Below are 24751 nucleotides of genomic sequence, written 5' to 3'. Positions count from 1 at the left end.
CTTGCCTGAAAAGTATGGCAACCTGGGTTTGATTCCCAAGTACCCAACTAAAGTTAGATGCAAAAAGTGAGACGTGCATCTGTAGTTCATTTGTGATGGGTAGGGCCCTAGCACACTCATTCTCTATCTTTCTCTCTGCTTTCAAATAAATAAATATTTTTTAATTACACAGGTATCTTTTGTTTACCTATCTTCTAACTCTTTTCTTCTTCCTAGAAATGTTTCCATACAGTTATTTTTTAGATTATTGATATAAAACATTAATAAAAGTAGTATAAATTGTGAAAAACCTAATTCCTCACCATTCTTATCATCAGATATTTTATTGAACTTACAAATATACAATTTAGTTATTAAAATGTGCTAACTATGCATAGTTTTGTTTTTAACTCAAAATATACTATTATATAGTCTTTATATGACAAGTATTTTATAAAAGGATTTAAATATAGAAGAATATTCAACTGCACTGATTTACTATGTTTAATAACTGTTTAGTTCAGCTTTTATTTTCATATAAAATTTTGCAACAAAATCATTATATTTAGATTTATTAAAATTTATAGATTATCCTTTATACATATGGAATGACTGTCTCAAAACAGGGGCTGTTACATAGAGAGAAAGAAAGAAGCAGATATATGGACAGAATGGGCGCACCAGAGCATCCATCCACTGCAAATGAACTCCAGATACATGCATCACCTTGTGCATCTTGCATATGTGAGTACTGGGAAGTGGGACCTGGGTCCATCAGCTTTGCAGGCAAGTGCTTTAACCACTAAGACATCTCTACAACCCACTAGATTTATTTGTGAAACAATATAAAATGATAATTTTCTTAAGTAACAAGGGGAAGATATAATTCCTTTGAAACTATTTCTAAGTGTATCACGGCACAATTACCTTGAGTCCAGAAGTCCCAGGTATCCCTTGAAGACCAGGGTCACCTTTGCTCCCCTGTGCCAAAAATAACTTGAGTTAAAAGACCTTTGAGTCACAGTTTACCTGATAGAGGCACTTAAGGGAATACATTTACATTAATTTTTACATTTCCACTTCCAATTGCTTGAAACATGGATTTATACATTAAGCTTATTTATTAACAGAAGCAACAATTAAGCACGGAAATAAGTCTGCACATTTACAAAGCTCTCTGCCATCAATTATTAAGGCTGGCAATGCCAAGTATATAAAAAGACATGAAAACCTTTAGTAATCAGCAGTATCTACCTCAGGCTCCACCCGCACAGGTGAGAGCCACATTCTCTGATAGCAGCCACTGGCTGAGGAGCCTGATCTACCTGCTTTGCTGTTTCAGAATACAACTGAAGAAAGCTGCAAGTATTCAGTGACTTCTTTGATGAAGTATGATTCAGGAAACATTTAGTTCATGCTCACTTTGAGGATTCTAGAGCAGTCCTCTCTAACAACGGGGAATTTATAAGACCAACTTGACAAAGAGAAAATATGGGAAAGAGGAAAGAAAGAGAGAGTGTGAGAATACTAATTAGTGAACAAAAGAAAAGGAAACTGTCAAATGTAGCTCTAGTTGTTAAGTGCTCTGATACTTGATATGACAACCTAGTGTCTAGCAAAGGATCGAACAGGGGAATGCAGTGCAATGATCACATTACATCAACTTGAATTCACAGTAAGAAAAACTTGACTTCCAGCTGTTAAACTTTTCTAAGTTATTCGTGGTGAGAAAGGATCTGAATATGATATTTAGATTTAATTTATGTATTTAAGGCATGATATTATTGAGCCATAGAATAATAGTTCCTTAATTTTTTTTTATTTTTACAAATAATTAGGTAAAGCTACTGGTGACAAGACTTACCAAAAGTTATATGATTTATCTTCATATATCAAAATGTCATTTAGTTAATATTTTATTTAACATAAGAATAGAGGCTGGGGAGATTGCTCAATGGTTAAAGACACTGACTCTACAAGTACAGATCCCCAACACCCATGTTAAGACAAACGCAAAACTGGAGCATGGGTCTGTAAGCCCAATGTGCTTAGAGTAGTGGCAAGCAAGGTTAGGAGAGTACCAGGCCCAGCTAGTATGGTCTTCAAGGGGAAAAAGAGAGACCTTGTCTCAACAAGGTAAAAAGGTTGACCTCGGACCTCCACAAGTGCACCATGGCATATGTGTACCCATAAAACACAAACACATACAAAATTTTTAAAAACAAAAATATACATTATTATAGTAAGATAGGCTTTTAAGTGAGTAATAGCTATTTTTAAGATATTTTATTTTTATTTATTTGAGAGGTAGAGACAAAGAGGAGAAAGAGAGAGAATAGGTGCACCAGGACCACCAGCTGCTGCAAATGAACTCCAGATGCGTGTGCCAACTTATGCATCTGGCTTACGTGGGCCCTGGGGAATTGATCCCTGGGTCCTTTGGCTTTGCAGGCAAGCACCTTAACTGCTAAGCCATCTCTCCAGCCCTAATAGCTATTTTTAAAGATCATATAATCTAAATGGGAAGTTTTTCCAAAAAAAATCAACTAGTGTTACCTTCAATTCCCTCCACACTATAATTTTTGTACAATAGTCTAGCTAGAACTTTACTGACAATATTGAAGACAAGTGCACAAACGTATAGATGATAAATCTCTGTGATATGCTAAACAGAACTGTTAGGACTAACAGGATATATCCAGCCCCCAAATTATATGAAATAAAGCTGTGCCAGTACGCAGCCACATTCAATACCCATTTATTTTTATATGGTACATAACTACTTATATAGTACATAAGCACAATTTAAGAGCTGGAAGAAAAGCAATGTGTCGCTCAAACCAAAAATATTCATTGTGTAGCTCTCTGCAGGAAAAAAAAAATCTGGGCACATAAAGTACATTCAGAAAATATGAAATTTCATTAAAAAGTAATAGGTATAGTTTTAACATCTTATCTCTATATCTAACAAAGCTGCAAAAGTGCAAGATGTGGAAAAATAAATCTTAGGAATTCACTTACAAATAAACTATCCTACTAAATTTTCCTTGTCTACCCAGAAAAATTGGCAGAATCCATTCCAATGGCAGATGTTGCAACCAATGCATTGTTCTAAAGTTGCTTATAGAAAATCTAGCAGATAAAACTGGTCTCGAGCTCAAGGTGAGTAAACAATGTGCTGCTTCCAACAGCAAAGATGATGTAATATTAGCTTGCATTATTAAGAGAGTATCCAGAAGACCACAAGAGAGCCCACTATGTCCAACTAACAAAGATATATAACTCCTATGTCCTCTTATAAAACAATACAAAAAACTAAGAATTTCCTGCATAGTAAGACCAGCCAAGCAAGGGTCTTACACCCACTCTGTGTGCACATGTCTTGCTAGCACTCACAACACTCCCAGCATCCACAGAGGTCCATCGCCACAAGGACCCATCACCGAAACCTGAGCAGCTGCTTTTTCCTAACCAGTAGGCAGTTAGGACATTCTATCCTGTCTAAAAGTTTTAGAAATTCAAGGTAGAATAGATTAGGTAATCTATTCATCTGCTATGCCAGGGTCTCAGCCCCTGCAACAATGTCCAAGGAAAGGCTGAGAGCTTCTAGAGCAGTGATTCCATTTTCCTTCTGGAAGGTTATGCTACCATTAACTCACTAAGCACTTGGTATGTTTCCTGAGTTTATCCAGAATGTGCTTGGTTTATTCTCCATCTTATTCACACAACTTTTTGTCCTACCTTAGAGCATCTACAGAAATGTAGATGATGTTGAGGTATAGACAACCAGTACTTAATTTATAACCTTATACAGATGTCGATATACTGATCCACATGCTAGAAAACAGTAGTTTTTGAAATCAGCTCAGGATTCTGTATACATATAGTCAAATCATGAGATTCAAAGCATTTTGGTTTTACTTTAGTCTAATAACCTAAATATAATGGTCAAGAATACCTTGCTTTTTAAAAAAATCTGAAGGTTAACATGTTATTCTAAACACAGTAGGGAATGACCAGTTAATAAAATTTATTACAAGGTATTATGTAAATATCTATATGCATTCCAATAGATAAAAATATACAAAAGGACCGGAAAATTAGGAACATTTCTTTACACAATGAGTAATGCTCAAGGTTGGTGTTGTGGACTCTAGTGTCCATAAGTTTTAAGCACTATTCAGTGCCCCTGAAATGCCAAAAGGAAAAAAGACAATTGGTGAGGGATTATGGACCCTTTAGCTTCACTCTGTCCCATTTCATATGCTGTGCTTTTGCCCACAAATTCTCCTCACAAGTGATTGTCCATCTGCTAAAAAGCACATCCATAGTAAAGCTGTAGCTAAAATTGTCAAAGAGGTTATAAATTGTCACTGTCATTACCTTAAGTCCTGGTGTGCCAGGCTGACCTGGTGAGCCATTGCTCCCCACCAATCCCTATATTTTAAAGAGGGAATGTCAAGAGTAGTTAAGAGAATAATATTTCTAAAATATAATCACATTTCCAAGTTACACATTCTCATAATAACTAATCCACTAAATTGTAACACATTATTTGACAATTTTCTCACAAGCATCAAACAGTTAATAAAGAAAAGAATCAAACTGTAAGATATAATGAAGACTAGCCAGAGCCCTTTTAGTTTGGTTGCTTAAAATACCTACAGTGTAAGAACACAATTTCAAAATATGAATATAAAGAAAAAAATATTTATATATTCTTTTTATTAAATATATTTTTAAAATATTTATTTATGTATGTAGGTATTAGAAAGAGAGAGATAAAGCAAGAAATGGGTGTGCCAGGGCCTCCAGCCACCACAAATGAACCCCAGACGCATGCACCACCATGTGAATCTGGCTTACATGCGACCTGGAGAATCATACCTGGGTCCTTAGGTTTCACAGACATGAATCTTAACCACTAAGCCATCTCTCCAGCCCTCTATATTCTTTATCATGATATAATGATGCCTAAGTTGTAGTTTTCTTCATAGGTAATGTCTTATTCAAAATTAGTCATAATTTTTATTTTCTTGAAGGATATTTTGAGGGTTAAAATTTAATAAATTCTCTAAATATAATAATTTATTGTTACATTACAAAAAGTTCATATTTCAACTACCAATATGGCTCAAAATGTGACAATGATAACTGCTCTTGCAATAAAGATGTGTTAATTTAGTTTCTACTTAAACAATTATTATATATATGTAAAGCATTTTTGGCAAATAAAATATAATGTAAAAAATAACTGATATCAAAAAAGAAGTCTATGAACAATTATTATATATATGTAAAGCATTTTTGGCAAATAAAATATATTGTAAAAATTAACTGATATCAAAAAAGAAGTCTATGCGACCATAATTATTATGCCTTACTGTCAACTGAGACTGTTATTCTGAATGCAAAATGTAAAGCATATCAGGGTGTGATGGTGCATTCTTGTAATCCCAGCACTAGAGCAGGAGAGTCCCAGCAAGGAGTAGTTCATGACCAGATTCTATTACATAGCAAGGTCCAGGTATGTTTGAACTGCATGAAACCCTGACATCTGCTACCCTCAAAAATGTAAAGTATAGTATTTCATAGCAAGCAGATAAACTATTAGAAATATTAAATATACATATTCTTGAGGAAACAATGTCTGATGAGGGGTAGCTCGAACCAGAGTTGTGTATCAATTTTCTCTCAATTGAAATATTTCCTCTTGAGGGATCAGAAGGAGACAGGAAATCGACAGGTGGGGGGAGGGCTGCAGGAGCCCTCTCCCTAAGGTTATATAAAGGAGAAACAACTGCTTGGTGGAGACTCTTAGACCAGTCCAGCAGCCTGCAGGTTGTGCAGTGACGCAGAGATGCAGCTCCTTCCTTGAGTCCTCCCCTGTGCTGGGGAGGGCTTTCTTGCTATGAGTCACTCATACTCTTGTAAGCACCTCCTCACTCTGTTCTGTAAGTAACCCCAACAAACTCACTGGTTCATCAAAACTGACTTGGGGGCATTCGAGCTTTTGTCTGTCATCTGCACCCTCTCTGGGGTGAATAGACTTGTGTTTGCATCTCCCCAAGAAAGAACATATCACACAGAGAAAGCTTGGATAGTGATAAATAAATTTAATTTATTTTAATAAATACGAAACTTGGTAGTGGTAAAAGTAGAATGATGCTCCGTTTTGAGAGATCTTTTTGAGAGAATTTTGAGTTCTTTGGTAAATGTCTTCAAACCTTAAATTCATATTAAATGACATTTTCTTTTTTTTGTTTTTGCATGCCAGATTCACAAATCTTTCACCAAGTACTAAGTAAAACTTCCATGTTTAACTTATCTGCTTTGCACAGTTAAGTGAAAAGCCAGATATTTTAAATATGGGAATGATCTGTTTTACTTAATGAAATGTCTATTATAGAAATTTTCATTCAAAGATTGATTTTGTGTTTTATAATTATTTATTTATTAAAGACACAGAGAGAGACAAGAGAGAGAGAGAATGGGTGCACCAGGGTCTCCAGCCACTGCAAACAAACTCCAGATGCACATGTAACCATGTGCATCTGGCTTACGTGGGTCCTGGAGAATTGAACCTGGGTCCTTAGGCTGCACAGTCATGCGCCTTAACCACTAAGCTATCTCTCAAGCCCAGATTTTCTCTTGTTTTGTTTTGTTTTGTTTTGTCTTGCTCTAGCCCAGATTGGGAACTCACTCTGTAGTCCCAGACTGGCTTAGAACTCATAGTGATCCTCCTATTTCTTCTTCCTGCGTGCTAAAATTAAAGGTCTGAGCCACCATACCTGGCTTTTATTCATAGATTAAAATCAACTTACTTCAAACAACAAATATAAATTTTAGGAATGTATACAAACATAATTGGAATTACTAATATCACTACGTTACAAAGTTTGTATAGTAGTTTTATTACCTTTAGGCAATAAATTTATAAGATTTAAACATGAAAAAAATAATTAGTTTATAGTTGTAATGTTAGCTACTTGGTAGTGTGAGACAGGAAAATCACAAACTCAAGCCTACTTAGGCTTTTTAGAGAACTTAAGACCATCTTGGGCAACTTACTGAAACACTGTCTAAATAAATAAATAAATTAGGCTGTAGATATAGCTCAGTGGTAGAGTGCTTGCTGAACCCTGAGTGCCTTACTTAAACCAGAAAAAAATTGTACATTTATTTTTTTATATTTCTCCCATAGCATACTTAGCATGTACCTAGTACAGTTGTCTGCCTATTAATCTCTAACAAGAGGCCCCGACCTTTACTTAAGGAGCCACTTTTAACAAAATCAGAAAATTTGGACTCTTCTAGGGAAAATAAATAGATTTTAAATAAAAATGAATGAAAATCATGGTCTTCAAAAATAATGCTGCTTTTTAATGTGTTTTTTTAATGCTTTTTTATGTGGTATAGTTTCATGAGTACCAGAATGCAAACTCCTGATATGCAGTAAGAACACCACAAACACTCTCACAATAATGACTTGAACATACTGGCATCCCCGGAGCTCCTTTTTTTCCATGTGGTCCTGGAAGCCCAATTTCTCCCTAAAAATCAAATACAAAACAAACTTAAACATTATCAATTGATTCTTAACTGGGCATGGTGGTGCATACCTTTAATCCCATCACTTGAAAGGCAGAGGTAGGAGGATTGTTGTGAGTTTGAGGCTCCACTGAGAATACATAGTGAATTCCAGGTCAGCCTGAGCTAGTGTGAGACCCTACCTCAAAAAACAAGAAAAAAAAAAAAAGTCAATTGATTCTTGAGAATTTTTTTTTTTTAACACAGAACTGATATGGAAATTCATTCCCAGCAATCCAGTTTGTTTACCTTCCCTTCCTCTGCTGATAAAGGACTGGAGAGAGTAGTGACCTAATTACCTTAGAGATCTGGGTCTAGACTCTACAGAATTCCTGGCTCATCTTCTCATTATGAAATATAAAATGGCCATTGCCATTATATTAAAATGATACCAACTAGTTCAGAAAGCTGGTAAGCTGACACAAGATAAAAGAAGTGAATTTTACTTTTATTTGTTATTGAGTTTAACCTCTATGATTATGAGAGAAAAGGTACCAATTTAAGATATAGAACAATACAATTTGGATGTCAATTTCATGGGCTATAGCAACTAGGTACTGAAAGGGCCTCTACAAATTCATAACAAAAATCTTGAAAAGGATCCAGGCGTGGTGGCACACACCTTTAATCCCAGTACTCAGAAGGCAGAGGTAGGAGGATCACTGTTAGTTCGAGGCCACCCTGAAACTATATAGTGAATTCCAGGTCAGCCTGGGCCAAAGTGAGATCCTACCTCAAAAAAAAAAAAAAAAAAAAAAAAACTTGAAAGGGAAATCCTCTGTCACAGAGAAAGTGCCAGCCTCTCAAGCAGTAGGGAGATCTTCAAAGATCCCTCAATTTAACAGAACATGTTTTGCATTGTAGTATGAGCATGTAGTATGTTGTAGTTATGAGGATTTGAAACTGTATAGAAAGCTTGCCAAAGGTGAAGGCGTAATATCACAGGAGAGGAGAGTTGAAGGGAGCACTCTTAATTACTGGACAACTGAATTATCTAGTCATGGAAAGGAGGCAGAAACCTTCAACTCATGGATATCTGGGGAGAGTCAGAAATATTATCCACAACTATCATCAGTAAGCTTTCCATTCCCCAATTAGGCTGACAAGAATTCTTCCAAATTTGTTTGAAGCAATGAGGTCTCATAATTAACAATAAAGAAACAAAAGTTACTAACTTGGAAAACTGAGTCAATAATAATAACAAATAGCAAAATTCAAATACCAGAAGTGTTCAAATATTAGGACTATTAAAAAGTACTGGCACATGCCTTTAATCCCAGCACTTGGGAGCAGAGGTAGGAGGATTGCCATGAGTTAGAGGCCACCCTGAGACTCCATAGTGAATTCTAGGTCAGCCTGAGCTAGAGTGAGACCCTACCTCGAAAAACCAAAAAAAAAAAAAAAAAAAAGTAGAATAATAGGGCTGGAGAGATGGTTTAGCAGTTAGGGCACTTACCTACAAAGCCAAATGACCCAGATTTTACTCCCTAGGACCTATGAAAGCCATATGCACAAACAGGGCAAATGCACCTGGAGTTTGTTTGCAGTGGCTAGAGGCCCTGGTGTGCCCATTCTCTCTCTTTCCTTCTCTACCTGCCTATTTCTGTATCTCTCTTTCTCAAATAAATAAATAAAAATAAAATATTTTAAAAGTAGAGTAATGAAAGACTATTAGGACAAAAATATAACAAGATACTATTAAATGTGGTTTAAAAATGAAAATGTCTAAGTTGAAAATATGATTGCATATAATTCTTTAGAATCAATTGATGGTTAAAATGGATAAGACATAGTAACAGAATAAGTAAAAGCTAGAAGCTATATCTAAAATTATAACCAGATTATAAAAAATCAAACATATGAAAATAAGAATATGATATCAAGAAATAGTATAAAACTAGAATGTAGTCCAAAAATAATAGTTGAAATTTTAATCAGAATAATAGAAAAAAATTCACTTAATCAGAAATTAAACTATTCCCAACAGAAAAAAACTGAAAAGAAACCCAGATATAAATACGATGTAGTAAATTCAAAAACGCTAAAATAAAAATACCATAAAAAATTTAAAAGGGAGAAACAGGTCACTTACAAAAGAATGGCAATCATAATCACAGGTTTTTATGATTAACAATGAAAACCAGAAAACAATGGAAAAGAATCTTCAATTGATTAACAGAAATATTAGTTAACCTTGAACGATATACTCTACAAAATTCTCTTTAAAAATAAGATTAATTGTGAAAATGGCAATCTTACCTAAAGCAATCTACACATTTAATGCAATCCCTATCAAAATTCCAAAGGCTTTCTTCATGGAAAAAGAAAAAACAATCCAAAAATTCATTTGGAATCACAAAAAACCTCGAATGTCTAAAATAATACTGAGCAACAAAAATGAGGCTGGTGGTATCACCATGCCTGATTTTAACCTATACTACAGAGCCATAGTAACAAAAACAGCGTGGTACTGGCACAAAAACAGACATATAGATCAGTGGAACAGAATAGAAGACCCAGATGTAAGCCCAAGTAGCTATAGCCACCTGATATTCGATAAAAATGCCAAAAATACTCATTGGAGAAGAGACAGCCTCTTCAGCAAATGGTGTTGGGAAAACTGGATATATATCTGCAGAAGGATGAAAATAGATTCTTCTCTCTCACCATGCACAAGAATTATGTCCAAATGGATTAAAGACCTTAACATCAGACCGGAAACCCTGAAACTGCTAGAGGAAAAAGTAGGGGAAACCCTTCAACATATTGGTCTTGGCAAAGACTTTCTGAATACAACCCCAATTGCTCAGGCAATAAAACCACAGATTAACCACTGGGACCTAATGAAATTACAAAGATTTTGCACTGCAAAGGACACAGTGAAAAAAGCAAAGAGGCAACCTACAGAATGGGAAAAAATCTTCGCCAGCTATATATCTGATAGAGGATTAATATCTAGGATATACAAAGAACTCAAAAAGTTAAATAATAAGGAATCAAACAAGCCAATCCAAAAATGGGCTATGGAGCTAAATAGAGAGTTCTCAAAGGAAGAAATACGAATGGCATATAAGCATCTAAAAAATGTTCTACGTCACTAGTCATCAGGGAAATGCAGATGAAAACTACATTGAGATTCCATCTCACTCCTGTCAGATTGGCCACCATCATGAAAACAAATGATCACAAATGTTGGCGGGGATGTGGAAAAAAAGGAACCCTTCTGCACTGCTGGTGGGAATGCAATCTGGTCCAGCCATTGTGGAAAACAGTGTGGAGGTTCCTAAAACAGCTAGAGATTGATCTACCATATGATCCAGCTATAGCACTCCTAGGCATATATCCAAAGGACTCATCTCATTTCCTTAGAAGTATGTGCTCAACCATGTTTATTGCTGCTCAATTTATAATAGCTGGGAAATGGAACCAGCCTAGATGTCCCTTAACAGATGAGTGGATAATGAAGATGTGGCACATTTATACAATAGAGTTCTACTCAGCAGTAAAGAAAAATGAAGTTATGAAATTTGCAGAAAAATGGATGGACCTGGAAAGTATTATACTAAGTGAGGTAACCCAGGCCCAGAAAGCCAAGCACCACATGTTCTCTCTCATATGTGGATCCTAGCTACAGATGATTGGGCTTCTGCGTGAGAATGAAAATACTTAGTAGCAGAGGCCAGTAAGTTAAAAAGGAGACATAAAGGGAAGAGAAAGGAAGGGAGGAGGGTACTTAATAGGTTGATATTGTATATATGTAAATACAATGATTGTGATGTGGAGGTAATATGATGGAGAATGGAATTTCAAAGTGGAAAGCGTGGGGGGTGGGGAGGGAGGGAATTACCATGGGATTTTTTTTAATAATCATGGAAAATGCTAATAAAAACATTAAAAATAAATAAATAAAAAGATTAAAATAAATAAATTTATAGTTAAATCTACTGAGTTGACTGCTAAACTCTCTTCACTAAAAAAAACATGTAAATATTTAGTTCTGGAAGAACTAAATTATTCCAAAATGATAGTCTTGGAGAACAAGATAAAATGTAATTTAGAAAAACAGTACAAAATACATAAACCTAAATTAATATTATCTATATAAAACAACAAACAATAAAAAGATAGAAACTTCAAAAATATGTTTTAATAATTAAATGTTACCAAAAACATTATAAAATACATTTTATGCAGAGATGAGAATTTATCACCACTTTATCTTTCAATGATGAGATATTGACTTAAGTTTTTCATTTCTCACTAATACCCACCTTTTGTCCCATTAACCCTGGGTTTCCAGGAAATCCTGGGATCCCCTAAAAACAAATAAACTAGATTTTAATTAAAAATTAGAGGCAGCATCATCAAATAAGAATCATTACATTTAGCTTGTATATATATTTATAAAACTATGAATATATGTGTAAATGAGAACATAATATGGTTTAAAGTTTGCAATTCACAGAATATTATAAATCTTACAATAATATAACTTTAGGTAAAATTTGTATGAATAGCTTCATATAATTAAAATTTAAATTAAAAAAATGAAAGAAAGCAGTAAAGGAATTTTAATTTCAGTTCTTTCAGATCAACATAAGTGATGATATAAAGAAAATACTTGAACACATCTTCATATTATTAGAATCAATGTTTCCAGAGACATTGCTAAATGTTGAGAGTTTAGATCCAGTACAATAGTTCCAAAGGTTCTCACATCTTACATTTAACTAAAAATTAGTGAAACTGAATTATACCCTCAAAAATGAGCTGTAACACCCCAGGACCCTAACTACTTGCATGAAATATAGAAGCCTCCTTCTTGATTCCCTACTTGGAGATCATAAAGAATGTGCAGAGTGAAGCTTGGATTTTTTGTTGTTGTTGTTGTTTCAGTGTGTGTCACATGTGAGGTATGCATGTGTCTGTTTGTGTGGTGGGGGGCACATGTGTGTGCAGATGTGTGGAGGTTAGTCATTAGCATGGGGAGTTTTCTTCAGTTGCTCTGCATTTTTGAGACAGGATCTGAATTCAGGAAGATTAGCTAGCCAGTGGTCCAAGGATTTCCTGCCACTTTCTCCAAAAATCTTGGCTTACAGGCATGTGCCAGCACCCAGCATTTACACAGGCTTGGAGATCTTAACTCAGGGCTTCATGCTTGCTCACCAAGTGCTCGGCTCACTGAGTCATCACCCCAACCTGCAGTTTATGCACAGAAAGAAAGAAATACAGAAAACCCTCGTGTGGCTCAATACAAAGGTCTAAATTCTCTAGAAAGAGTTAGCAAATATTATTGTTAATTTTATCAAGTTGGGAACAAATGTAGCATATTTATTAGGTGGAAAATAGTTTTTGTCATCCAGTCAATGCATTTGTCCAAAATCTTCCATATGTCAATTTTCAATATTTATTCATTTTTCTTAGCTCCTTTATTAATAACACTAAAGTTTAAATAGCATTTTATACATATATGTTGGCTACAGAATAAAAAAGCTTTAAAAACAAAGGAAATGGGTTCTATTTGTCTTTGAAAGACAATTCATTCAACTCTTTCACTACACACTCAGTAGAAAACAAAAGCTGCACATGAACGTCAATAGGAAGTTCAAATGTGAATTTAAAAAAAAAATAAGGATATATAAATACACCTGAGAAGCCCAAGGACCCAGCTTCAACTCCCCACACCCATTCAAGTCGGATGGACAAGGTGACACAAGCATACAAGGTGGCACATGAGTCTGGAGTTCATTTGCACTGTCTAAGACCCCCTCTCTCTCTCTCTCTCTCTCTCTCTCTCTCTCTCTCTCTCTCTCTCTCTCTCTGACACGCACACACTCTCTCACTCATAAATAGAAAATGCTGAACAAGTCTTCTTTTTTTTTAACAGGACCAAATCATTCATTAGGAAAACTAAAACAAGAATTCATATGAAATGTAATATTCACTTTTTTTTAAATTTTTTTTTATTAGTTTTCTATTCAGCAAATACAGGCAGTTTGGTACCATTATTAGGCTCATCCGTGACCTACCCCCTCCCTATTGGCCCCTCCTTGTTGATGTAAATGAGTCGTGCATTGTGGAGTTAGCCCACTGTTATTGGTACGATAAATGTCTCTGCATATCATGACCCAACATGTGACTCTGACATACTTTCTGCCCCCTCTTCTGCAAAATTTCCCTGAGCTATGCTGGGTTCAATTGTTTTCCTGATGAACCAGATACCAGAACAAGGTGGAAGGAGACCAACACAGAGAAAATTCAACTCCTACCAAATCAGAGAGCCAGAGCCTCAGAGGCCCCCAACACCTCATCACTGAAGCAGACCAATAATATTCACTTTTTAAAATATTTATGCTTATTGGGGGGGAGAGAATATGAGCACTCCAGGCCCTCCTGCTGCCGCAAATGAACACTAGATTTATGAGCCACTTTGTGCATCTGGCCTTAACATAAGTACTGGGGAGTCAAACTCAGGCCATCAGGATTAACAGGCAAGTGCGTTTAACCAGTGAGCCTTCTCTCCAACCCAGAATATCCACTTTTGTGTCACGAAATAGATTGTCTACTTTATTTTATTTATTTGAAAGGGGGATAGAGAGAGACAGAGGCAGAGAAAGACAGAATGAATTCACCAGGGCCTTGAGCCACTGAAAACTAACTCCAGACGAATGCACCACCTGTGCATCTGGCTTACATGGGTCCTGGGAAATGAAACCTGGATCCTTTGGCTTCGCAAGCCAGAGCCTTAAATGCTAAGTCATCTCTCCAGCTTCAGTATTTTTTTTTTTTTTTTGCTTTCAAAGCTTTTCCACAAATGGTTAAAAAAATTATCACTGCTTATTATATCTATATTTTCACTGTAAAGATAATAGAATTGTTTGCTACACTACACATTCTTATTTGGAAAAGAATACAGACCCGAAGGACTAAAGCCTGGCATCTGTGGGCAACTCATAGGTGTGCAATCTAGTCATTGCTTCCTCTCCTGGACTGTGCTTCCTGTTTAGGAAAACTGACTTCCTCTTTTACATTCCTTGGGAAAGAGAAGAGAACTGGAGCGGAGACATGAAAGCTCATCTCCTGCCTTCCTCACAAGTCAGGAGAAGTGCTGATGGTTTGCACTCAGGAGCTCCCCGTTTTCTACGTGCTGGTTGAAGAGGGTGAGGCTGGAATTAAACAAACCACTACTCGGTTCTCAAAAGTCCCTGCCTCAAGTGGTTTGCCCAGCCACCTTTTCCAGCACGACAATGGCTTGCTTTGCTTACACTTTGGTCATCTCTCTCCTACCCGGGGTGAGAATCCTCCATGAGGTGTTCTCATGTTGCCCTCACCCCCAAACTATGCCGCAATGAATGTGAGGAGGAAGAGAGGGAAGAAGGAAAGGGTAAAGTGTGAAGTCACGCTGCTTTCAGTGGGTTGGTACCAGCACCAAACTCTCGACAGAGTTGAAGAGGGGAGTGTGCAAGGCATGAGCAAACTCACCAGCGTGCGCTTCTGCCTGCAAGTGAACAAGTGGCTGTCCTGGGAAAGGAAACCATCCCTACACCCTCCCCATCGCCTACATATTTTTTCTCTGTTCTGTCTTTATGAACAGGATTCTGAGAGCATTATTGTAAAAGTAAATATCTCCTCCTCGTGCTCCATTGCAGTTTACACCAGTGTGTTCCTCGGTCTACCCCTCATAGCGTTACCTGTGTGAGAAAGTGAATTCCAAGAAATGAGCACAAGCACTGAGAACACAGTCACGTCATGTGAGGGTCTCACTCCCCTTGTCTCATGTCCTTCATCCTCTTCTTCCTCCTTTTTCTTCCCTTTTACTCCGCCCTCTCCTATTCCCTGATATCCCACCTGTCTCTGTATTTGTCTGTTTCTCTATCTCTTTGTGTTCTTTTAAAAAAAAATAATAATGCAGTCAAATAATTAGATTCAGGTACATATCTTGTTATCAGGTGCTGAAGTTCCTCCTTGGCAAAAAACTAATATGACTCAGGAATACTGAGTCCATACTCTCCCTGTTGAGGTGACTCCATTCCTGTGAACACCCTAGTTGAAGCCATAATCCCTGCTCTGTCAAAATGATCCAGTCAGGCTGGAGAGAAGGCTTAGCGGTTAAGGTGCTTGCAAACGAAGCTGCAAACTCATGTTCAACTCTCAAGATTCCATATAAGCCAGATGCACAAGGTCACACCAGTGCACAAGGTTGCCCATGCATACAAGGAGTTCTATTGCAGTGGCTGGAAGCCCTGATGTGCTAATTCTACCTCTCTCTCTCTCTCTCTCTCTCTCTCTCTCTCTCTCTCTCTCTCTCTCACACACACACACACACACACACACACACACACACACACACACATTCTCTCACATAAAAAAAGCTAGTCTGCTGGGCTTGCCTCAAAATAAAGAAAAAGAGATCCAGTCAGTGGTGTCGTTTTTATCACCTCCTTTGTATTCGTTGTACATACACTAGGAGCCCATCATTTCTCTAGTCACTTCTCTCTTCTCATAAACATGCCATAGCAAGTGAGTGGTTTACTTTCTCCAAGTCTCAAGATCTTCATGTTTCAGTCCTTACTTTCCTAACTTTAGTATTTACCTAACAACAGGGACCTTTCACTGTGGCCTCAAGACTTCATAAAGGTTATTGTGCAGAGAACTATATTGAGAACAGACTCACAGGCTCTCCTCTTGGTCCATCTTGCCCACGGGCACCTGGTGATCCTGCTTCTCCCTTGGAATGATTGGATGAAAAGAAATAGAAAATTACAGTTGGACTTACTCACTAACATAAGAATTAAAATATTACATATAAAATCACTCTAGATATAAAAAGAAAAACTTTCTTTGTTATTCTTAATAGTAAATTTTGATATCAAACAACCTTTTCTGAAATGCATAAAGTGATGTTTTTAAAATATGTTTTGTTTATTTTTATTTAGTTATTTGAAAGTGACAGACAGCAAAAGAGGCAGATAGAGAGAGAGAGAAAAAATGGGCACGCCAGGACCTCCAGCCACTGGAAACGAACTCCAGATGCATGCACCCCCTTATGCATCTGGATAACATGGGTCCTGGGGAATCAAGCTTCGAACCAGGGGTCCTTAGGCTTCACAGCCAAGCGCTTAACCATTAAGCAATCTTTCCAGCCCTAAAGTGATGTTTTAAACATCAAAAATTTATACCTACTTGCAGTCAATTAAGTTATAAAATAAGCATTGTACTGTATACTCATTCTATAAGAACAGGTACTCTTACCTTCAAAATAAGTATGGCCAATGTTCTCTATTTATTTTGATTTTCATTTGACCTTGCCTTCAAAACTTGCATTTAAAATTGGAACAAGATGTTCATTATAAATGAACACTGTGAATTATTTCTTAAAGTAATATAGATCATTAGTTCTACATAAACCTATTTAAGATAAACATGTAAAATGTATATTTTACGTATATTAAACTGGCTGAGCAAAATTATGAGTAGCAGAGGAGAACGTCTTAAACTGCACATGTATACACACTCCAGTATCCATAGTTTTTAAATAGTCACTAAAAGCCATGGCTTTGCTTCTTTGTAGCCTAGTGTTGTACCTTCAACCTGAAAGTAATTATGCCATATGTAGTTCATATTTACAGTAGAAAGGATTACATTCTAGAGGACAGCAAAAGATTCAGTAAAATGAAAATATTTTCCCCATAAATCTCTAAAATACTTGAACTCAAGGGGGAAAGAGACTCATACATTAAAACATACTCAAATGTTATGTTCATAGTTTTATAGTCAAGTGAATTTCCTAAAATAGTAGGAAATGAATAACTGAAGATCCTAAAAAACTTAGTAAGCATAATTAGTACCTAGAGAAAACTTCAACCACACAACTTTGTATAAACAATGATCCTTTAGCCCTATGAATTCTTGCATTTCATTAACACAGTGAAATATCAATCAAAGCCAAACACTTCCTCTGTTATTCTTTTATTTATGAACATTAAATGACGGCTGAGGAAAAAAGAGGCAGAAAATATAATATCTGAGAGCTATTAATCAATCAGGGTTGCTACCCAGTGGTCCCACATCCTGACATCTTTTTAATCAAAAGTTCCTTATGACCATAGATGGTTTAGTGTGATGAAACATTCTACCACACTATGATAGATCTTTCTATTGAATGAAGAATAGGGATCTATTTTTCTTGGAGTGAGGACCCAGACCCTGAAATAATACAACATAGCAGATAGACTGTTCTGCAAGGATTTATAGAAGCTCTTAATCTGTTTGGTCAAATTCTGGAGGTAATATTAGAGAAATGTATTGTCCCTTCTATAATTAAACTTCTTCAATATGTGGGAGAGTTAATATGACTCAGGAAGCCAAAGAAAAAGCGGGGGGGGGGAGATCATGCCTTCCACAATAGCCCTACTAAATTTGGGTGGGAAATAGGGGCTTAGGGTTTCAAAAAAGAAACTACAGTTTGTAGAAAAAGAAGTAAAATACCTAGTTCATCTAATCAGTGAGGAAAGTCAAAAATGAAGTTCAGAGATTGTCTAGTGTTAATTATTCCAATCACAACCCAAGACTAAAAGAACACTTCAATTTTTTTTTTCATCTATAGGATTCTGTAAACTTTTGATGGGCTCTTTTGCCACTAAAACATAGGGATTACACACAAATTCATAGATCCAGATCCTCTCCTTTGAGATGCCCAAGAAATGAAAGCTATAAAAATTTTAAAACAGATTAATAAGTGCTTCAATACTGGTCTTGCTTGCTTAGAGAAACATTTTCATCTATTTGTTAGTGTAGACAGGTTCCTGACCTTGGAGTAGTCTCTCAAAGTCATAGGGGAAAGAAACATTTATCAAGATTCTTCTAGCCAGTTTCACGGAAACTACTGCTCTTCTTGCCAAAGAGAGAAGAAAACTAACCTTTGGTAGTTCATAGTGAGTATCCCTGACAAAGAAAGAACTATCCTTCAACAAAAAGTGGGAAGATGGTTAACTGATCCTTGAATATGTGGCTATTCTTTATGAAAAAGATGGCTTAATACTAACTATTGATAAATGTTTAAACCCTGTTGAATTCTTAAATGGAGGGGATCCTATAGAGCCTATCAAATATTGTCTAGATTTCTGCCCAGATCTGAGATATACCTTCTTCTCTCAGGGATTTAACTTTTCTGTGGACCAATCTTCCTGAGTAATTCTAGAAAAACAAAAACACAACAGGTACTTGTAATCAATGGAATCCCAGAGATAGAAGGCCTCAGGAAATTGATAAATTCATATTGATAGACATCACAGAGAAATGTCCTGTGGGAAACAGACTAGATGATAAGCTGGCAAAGGAGGCAGCATTAAAATATAATTCTTTTCTGTTTCCCCTCAGCTCTCCCCTTCTGAACCCATAATGACCCCCAAATTCAGAGACTGAAGAAGGTCAACTAACTAAAACAGGAGCTACCAAAACAATGGAAGGAAAATGAGTTGTTAAGGTGCTTGCCTACAAAGCCTAAGAACTCATGTTCAACTCTCCAGGCCCCAAGTAGACAGATGCACAATAACACAAGTGCACAATGTCGCACATGTGTCACAGGGGCACATGAGTCTGAAGTTTGTTGGCAATGGCTGAAGGTCCTGGTGCACCCATTCCCCCCCTCTCTAAATAAAAGATAAAAATATGACTATTTCTAGTCACTGTTGATGATGTCACTAATTGGGTAGAAGCCTTTCCTCTCCCTGTACCACAGCCAGCTACATTACTAAAACACTCCTAGAATTTATAATCCTGATAATTGGGTTAATAGAAAACATAGAGTTAGAAAATGGAAGCTATTTCACTGAATCTCAGACCTTATGAAAGCCTTAGATGTTATTTGGGACTACCATACTCCCCCTTTTCTCAGACAAAGTTGGAAGGCTAAATCAAACCTTTAAATGACAGATCACCAGATTCATTTTAAAGACCAAATTACCCTGGACTAAATGTATTCCCATAGCTTTACTCAGATTTCACATGGTCTCTAAAAAAGGCATGGGACTGTTTCCTTATGAAATACTATATTGATGACCACAACTGGGAATAACCACTAGTCTCCCCACCAAAGAAACCAAAGACCAATTTCTCAAAAAAATTTAGGGATATCTCTTCTACTTTGCATTCTTTTAAGTTACAAAGTCTCGTAGCTCAGACCCCAGCCATTCTTACTCACTTGGGGACAAAGTACTGAAAAAGAATTGGAAGGAAAACAACTTATAATGAATCTGGGAGGAACCATTTCTAGCACTGTTAATCACAAAACCCAGTTCCATTGGCTGAAAAAGATTGGACCTTTTATACCTAAATAAAGATGGCTACCAACAGTATCCTGGAATAACATATCAAAAATATCACTTAAAATCAATACAAAAATTCTTTGATTTATTATGTACAGGAATAACAAGGCCAATTAATGTAGCTGAGGTTTGTTGTTATCTAAGTATCCAATTTGATATATGTTTAGTGGAAATTTACATAGCTAGTGACAGCTATCTACAAGTTCAGTGCAAGTAAGATGTTTTAAAGTGGTTCTGCAATGATTAGGACAATGTTTGGTAGGCTGTCACAAAAAAGGGATGCCCTCATCATTTATCCTCCACAGACCCTAGAAGCCATTAATAAAGAAAATACAACCTGAAAAGGGAATCATACTTCTCAATTGTCAGGCTTTAATGAACCTGTTACCCATAATCACACAAACCATGGATCCTGAAACAAGAGCCCTAAGTAAGCAGCACTCATGGACTAGGGTCAGATATCCTATAGGGAAAGCTCACCTTAAAACTAACAAGAAAGAAGAAATCCAACACCCTACTATGAACCCCTACCATTTCTAACAGTGGTTCTGTCCAAGGGTTAGACGAGGTTCTATCCTCAGTATCCAAGAATGACCATGCTAAGATAAAATTAGTAAAAACTAAAAACAAACTACACAAGTTGAGACTGGGTGAGGAGAAAGAAATATGTTTTTAATGGATTAAATAATCTGCCAGAATACTAAGTAAAAGCAATTATTATGTTTATATGGCAAGGAGTCTAGAAGCCAAAGTGGTCCAGTTCTGTTTGGATGGACTTCAGATGCTGTTGAAATGGACTTGCATGGTTCTCATCTTTCAGGACAAAACGCTTGGGGAAATAAGTCTTGTAAAATACTGTCTTGCTATTCCCAGCCACCAAGGGACAGATATAAAGATCCCCTAGGGTAATCTGACTTTCCACATCTGAAGCCAATTGCACTTATTGCTTAGAAAGGTGGTGAGAGAAACTGGACTTCTTGGGAAATGTGTCTGGTATGATCAGACAGATATCCTCATATCTTTGAGGATATACAAAGCCATTCTAGCCTGAACATTTTTAGTCTTATGATATTGTGGTGGACCCTTGTTTGAGACTTTTCTGGACAACTGGAGTGAAACCAGTGCTTTGCTCTAATTGGCTATCCCTTTTACCCTTGTATACCATCAACCTATCCAGAATCAATCTCAACTCTCAGCCTCAGCAGGGTCATTCTATCTACAAATTTATATAGATTCTATCAGAGTGCAAAATAAACTTAAAACTAGGAATTAAATAACAGGATTTGAGTCAGTACTATTCTGGTGGTCTATAATAAACAAAAATGTAGAATGGATAAGGTCCATATATTATAATCTTCAGGTTCCTACTCTACACAAAAGATGCTACTAAACCATAGGAGACCAATTGGATGTTACCAGTAAAATGGCATGGGGAAACAGGTTAGCCCTAGACATGATATTGGCTGAAAAAAGTCTTTAATTATCTAGTGATTGGTAGCACATTATTCCTTACAATAAAGCCCCTGGTGGTACCATCACCAAGGCTCTCTAGAGAATGACCTTCTTAGCCAATGAAGTATCTAAAAACTAACCTAGTGGAACGGTGCTTTGGAAGAATGGAAAGGGATATTTGCTTGATTCCTGACCTCCCTGATTATACTTGTAGGAGTAAGGACTACAGTTGGATGCTGTATTATTCCATGTGTTAATATCTGGTCCAGAGTTTAATAGAAATAGCCCCAGAATTCTTCCAAAATAACATATTCCTATTAGAAACTTCAGAATGTAAAAGCCAGTTGAGGCTCATTTTATTTTTACAAAGGAATGGACATTAAAAGAGGAGGATATATATATATATATATATATATATATATATATATATATATATGCACATATATAAAGACAAGGAGATATATATATATATATATATATATACACACACACACAAACACACACACACACACACACACACCTATGTAGAAGAATAGATTAATGGTGAAAAGGCCTAAGTGAGGTCAGGGGAAGAAATTGAGTAAAGGAAATGTGGAGGGACAGCCAATCAAAATCAAAGAGGATAGAAATAAGTCATATGGAAACCTCGTTTTCTGGACAATGGAACACATAGGAGACACAGATTGTTACTAGGAATTTTTCAGTGCCAGGGATGGGATACCTTCCAGTGAGTTGTTGGCCAGGGAGGTCCCTGATGCCTCCGAAACATTACAGGCCATTGCCAAGTCCCTTGGTTTCCCACCAGTGCTAAAGACTCTACATACTTTGGCTGCAAAGTCACTGGGAAGCCTTTCTGGAGCTGAGCTGAAAACCTCCTCCATGTGGACCAGCTGACAGAAAGCTGGAAATAGCCACGCTGCATGCAGTTCAATGGGAGAGAAAGAAATCACCAGTGAAGATATCTTAGAGTGGACACTGTTTCTGGCCAGCCAGGCCAAATGAGCCAACTGGTGCAATAGTGGCACATCTGTTATTGGGGAACCAACAGCCCTCTAATTGGACTGGTGGTCCACTCCATGGGAGGGAATGCATCCCTTATACTGAAAACCTCCAATAGGGGTAGTCATGATCATTGATGAAATCAAGAAGGATATCAAAAAGTTCTTGGAACAGAATGAAAATGAAAACATAGCATATTAAAACATGGGAAACAATGAAGGCAGTAACAAGGTGGAAATTTGTAGCTGTAAATGCTATTAAAATCAAGGAGATCTCAAATAAATATTGATGTACCCGAAATCCTTGAGAAAAGTAAAAACTAACCATACTCAAAAATATCACATGAAAAGAAATAAGTAAGATCAGGGCAGAAATCAATGATATAGAAACTAAAAAAAAATCCAATTTAAAGACTCTATGAAACCAAAAAGTTGGTTTTTAGCAAAGGTAAGCAATATTTACAAATATTTAGGCCAAATTTACTTAAAAAGAGAGGATATCCTAATCAATGAGATGAGAAATGAAAAAGGAGACATTACAACAGACACCAACAGAATTGAGAGAATCATGAGAACATACTTCAGAAACCTATGTTCCAAAAAACTGGAAAATCTGAAAGAAACAGATAAATTCCTCAATATATATGACCTACCAAAGTTAAACAGATAAGGTGAATAATTTACAGCAAATGAAACAGTAATTAAAACTCTCTCAACTAAAGCAGTCTATGTACAGAAGGGTTTATTACAGAATTCTATCAGACATTTATGGAAGAACTGAAACTGCTGCTTGTCAAATTATTTCATAAAATAGAAAAGGATGGCATGTTTCCTAACTCCTTTTATGAAGCCAGAAGGTTGCTAAAAGCAAAATCAGACAGAGACACAACAAAACAAAAACTATTAACCTTGAAGATAGATGCAAAAACTGATAATAAAATACTTACAAAACAGAATTCAAGAATGCATTTTAAAAGGTTAATACACCTCAATCAAGAGACTATTTTTTCCAGAGATACAGTAACAGTTTAATATATGTAAATAAATAAGTGTAATATATTATGTAAATAGACACTAGGTCTGAAATCACATGATCACCTCAATAAATACAGGAAAGGCCTTAAACAATAATCCAAGGTCCTTTTGTGATAAAAGTACCAGAGAGAATAGTGATACAGGAAACATGTCTCAACATCATAAATACTGTACATTTCAAACATAGAGCCAACATGGAGAAAAACTCCAAGGGTTTCTGCTAAGATCTGGAACAAGACAAAGCTGTCCACACTCCCACTATTATTTCATTTAGTGCTTGAAGCCTTAGCTGGAGTGATAATACAGGAGAAATAAAAAGTATACAAATTGGAAAAGAAGAAGCCATATGATGTATGGTAGTTTGAATGGACATCCCCCAATAGATCCAAGTGTTTATGACTTGGTGTTACTATGTGTGAATCTTAGGGCCCAGCACTAAGGTGTGGGAGTGGATCTGAATTTCAGTCTAAAGGTATGTAAAGTGCTTGAGTTCTGCATGGGGTTCCTGGAGTGTGCTAATAGTGTCTTTGGTGACTTTTCTCTCTGTGTGGACCTGTGAAAGAAGGACAGCTTCTTCTGCCATTATAAAACTTCCCTTAGATTTGTAAGCTTCAGTAAATCCCTTCCTCCCAAATTTGTGCCAGGTTTGAAAGTTCATCCAAGCAAAATAAAGCTGACCATGACAGACTTTGTACACAGAGTGCAGTAGAGTTGTGGATATATATTTGATCATGTGGATTTTGATTTTTACAATATATTTTTATTTATTTATGAGAGAGAGAGGGGGAGAGAGAGAGAGAGAGAATAGGCACTCCAGGGCCTCCAGCCATAGCAAATGAACTCCAGATGAATGTGCTCCCCTGTGCATCGGGCTTATGGGTGTCCTGAGGAATCAAACAAGGGTCCTTAGACTTCGCAGGCAAATGCCTTAACTGCTAACCCATTTCCCCAGTACCCAGATTTTGAATTTTTGGAACTTTTGTTTTGAACAAATGGACATGGATTTAGTACTTTGCAATGCAAGACACCTTCCAGAGCAATAAGCCAAGATTTATGGACTATTCTGGGAAAAATTAAAAATGCTAAGTACAAATAGAATTGTAATTAAAGGCTTTACTTCTTGCCGGGCATGGTGGCATATGCCTTTAATCCCAGCACTCAGGAGGCAGAGTTAGGAGGATTGCCATGAGTTCAAGGCCACACTGAGACTACGTAGTGAATTCCAGGTCTCCCTGGACCAGCGTGAAACCCTGCCTGGAAAAACAGAAGAAAAAAAAAAAGCTTTACTTGTAATGGGATAATTTGGGGTCTGACTTGCTTTCTGGAAGCCCAATCCTTGAGTTCATTTCTGCAAAGCAACTAAAGAATTGG

General features: G+C 36.6%; 1 protein-coding gene across 1 annotated transcript in view; it reads right to left on the bottom strand.

Annotated features, from left to right (window-relative positions):
* The window catches only part of Col21a1 (collagen type XXI alpha 1 chain), a 148548-nt gene that overhangs the window by 14509 nt on the left and 109288 nt on the right, over positions 1-24751 (bottom strand). The window contains exons 17-21 of the mRNA XM_045157586.1: positions 16244-16297; positions 11841-11885; positions 7479-7532; positions 4363-4416; positions 907-960 (exon numbers count right to left, since the gene is read on the bottom strand). Coding sequence (XP_045013521.1) covers positions 907-960; positions 4363-4416; positions 7479-7532; positions 11841-11885; positions 16244-16297 — 261 coding nt within the window. The remainder of the gene's footprint in view (positions 1-906; positions 961-4362; positions 4417-7478; positions 7533-11840; positions 11886-16243; positions 16298-24751) is intronic.

The sequence above is a fragment of the Jaculus jaculus genome, chromosome 8 (assembly GCF_020740685.1).
Source record: "Jaculus jaculus isolate mJacJac1 chromosome 8, mJacJac1.mat.Y.cur, whole genome shotgun sequence".
Classification (NCBI taxonomy): domain Eukaryota; kingdom Metazoa; phylum Chordata; class Mammalia; order Rodentia; family Dipodidae; genus Jaculus; species Jaculus jaculus.
Note: the sequence above shows the minus strand (reverse complement) of the source record. Positions and strands in the feature narration are given on the sequence as shown.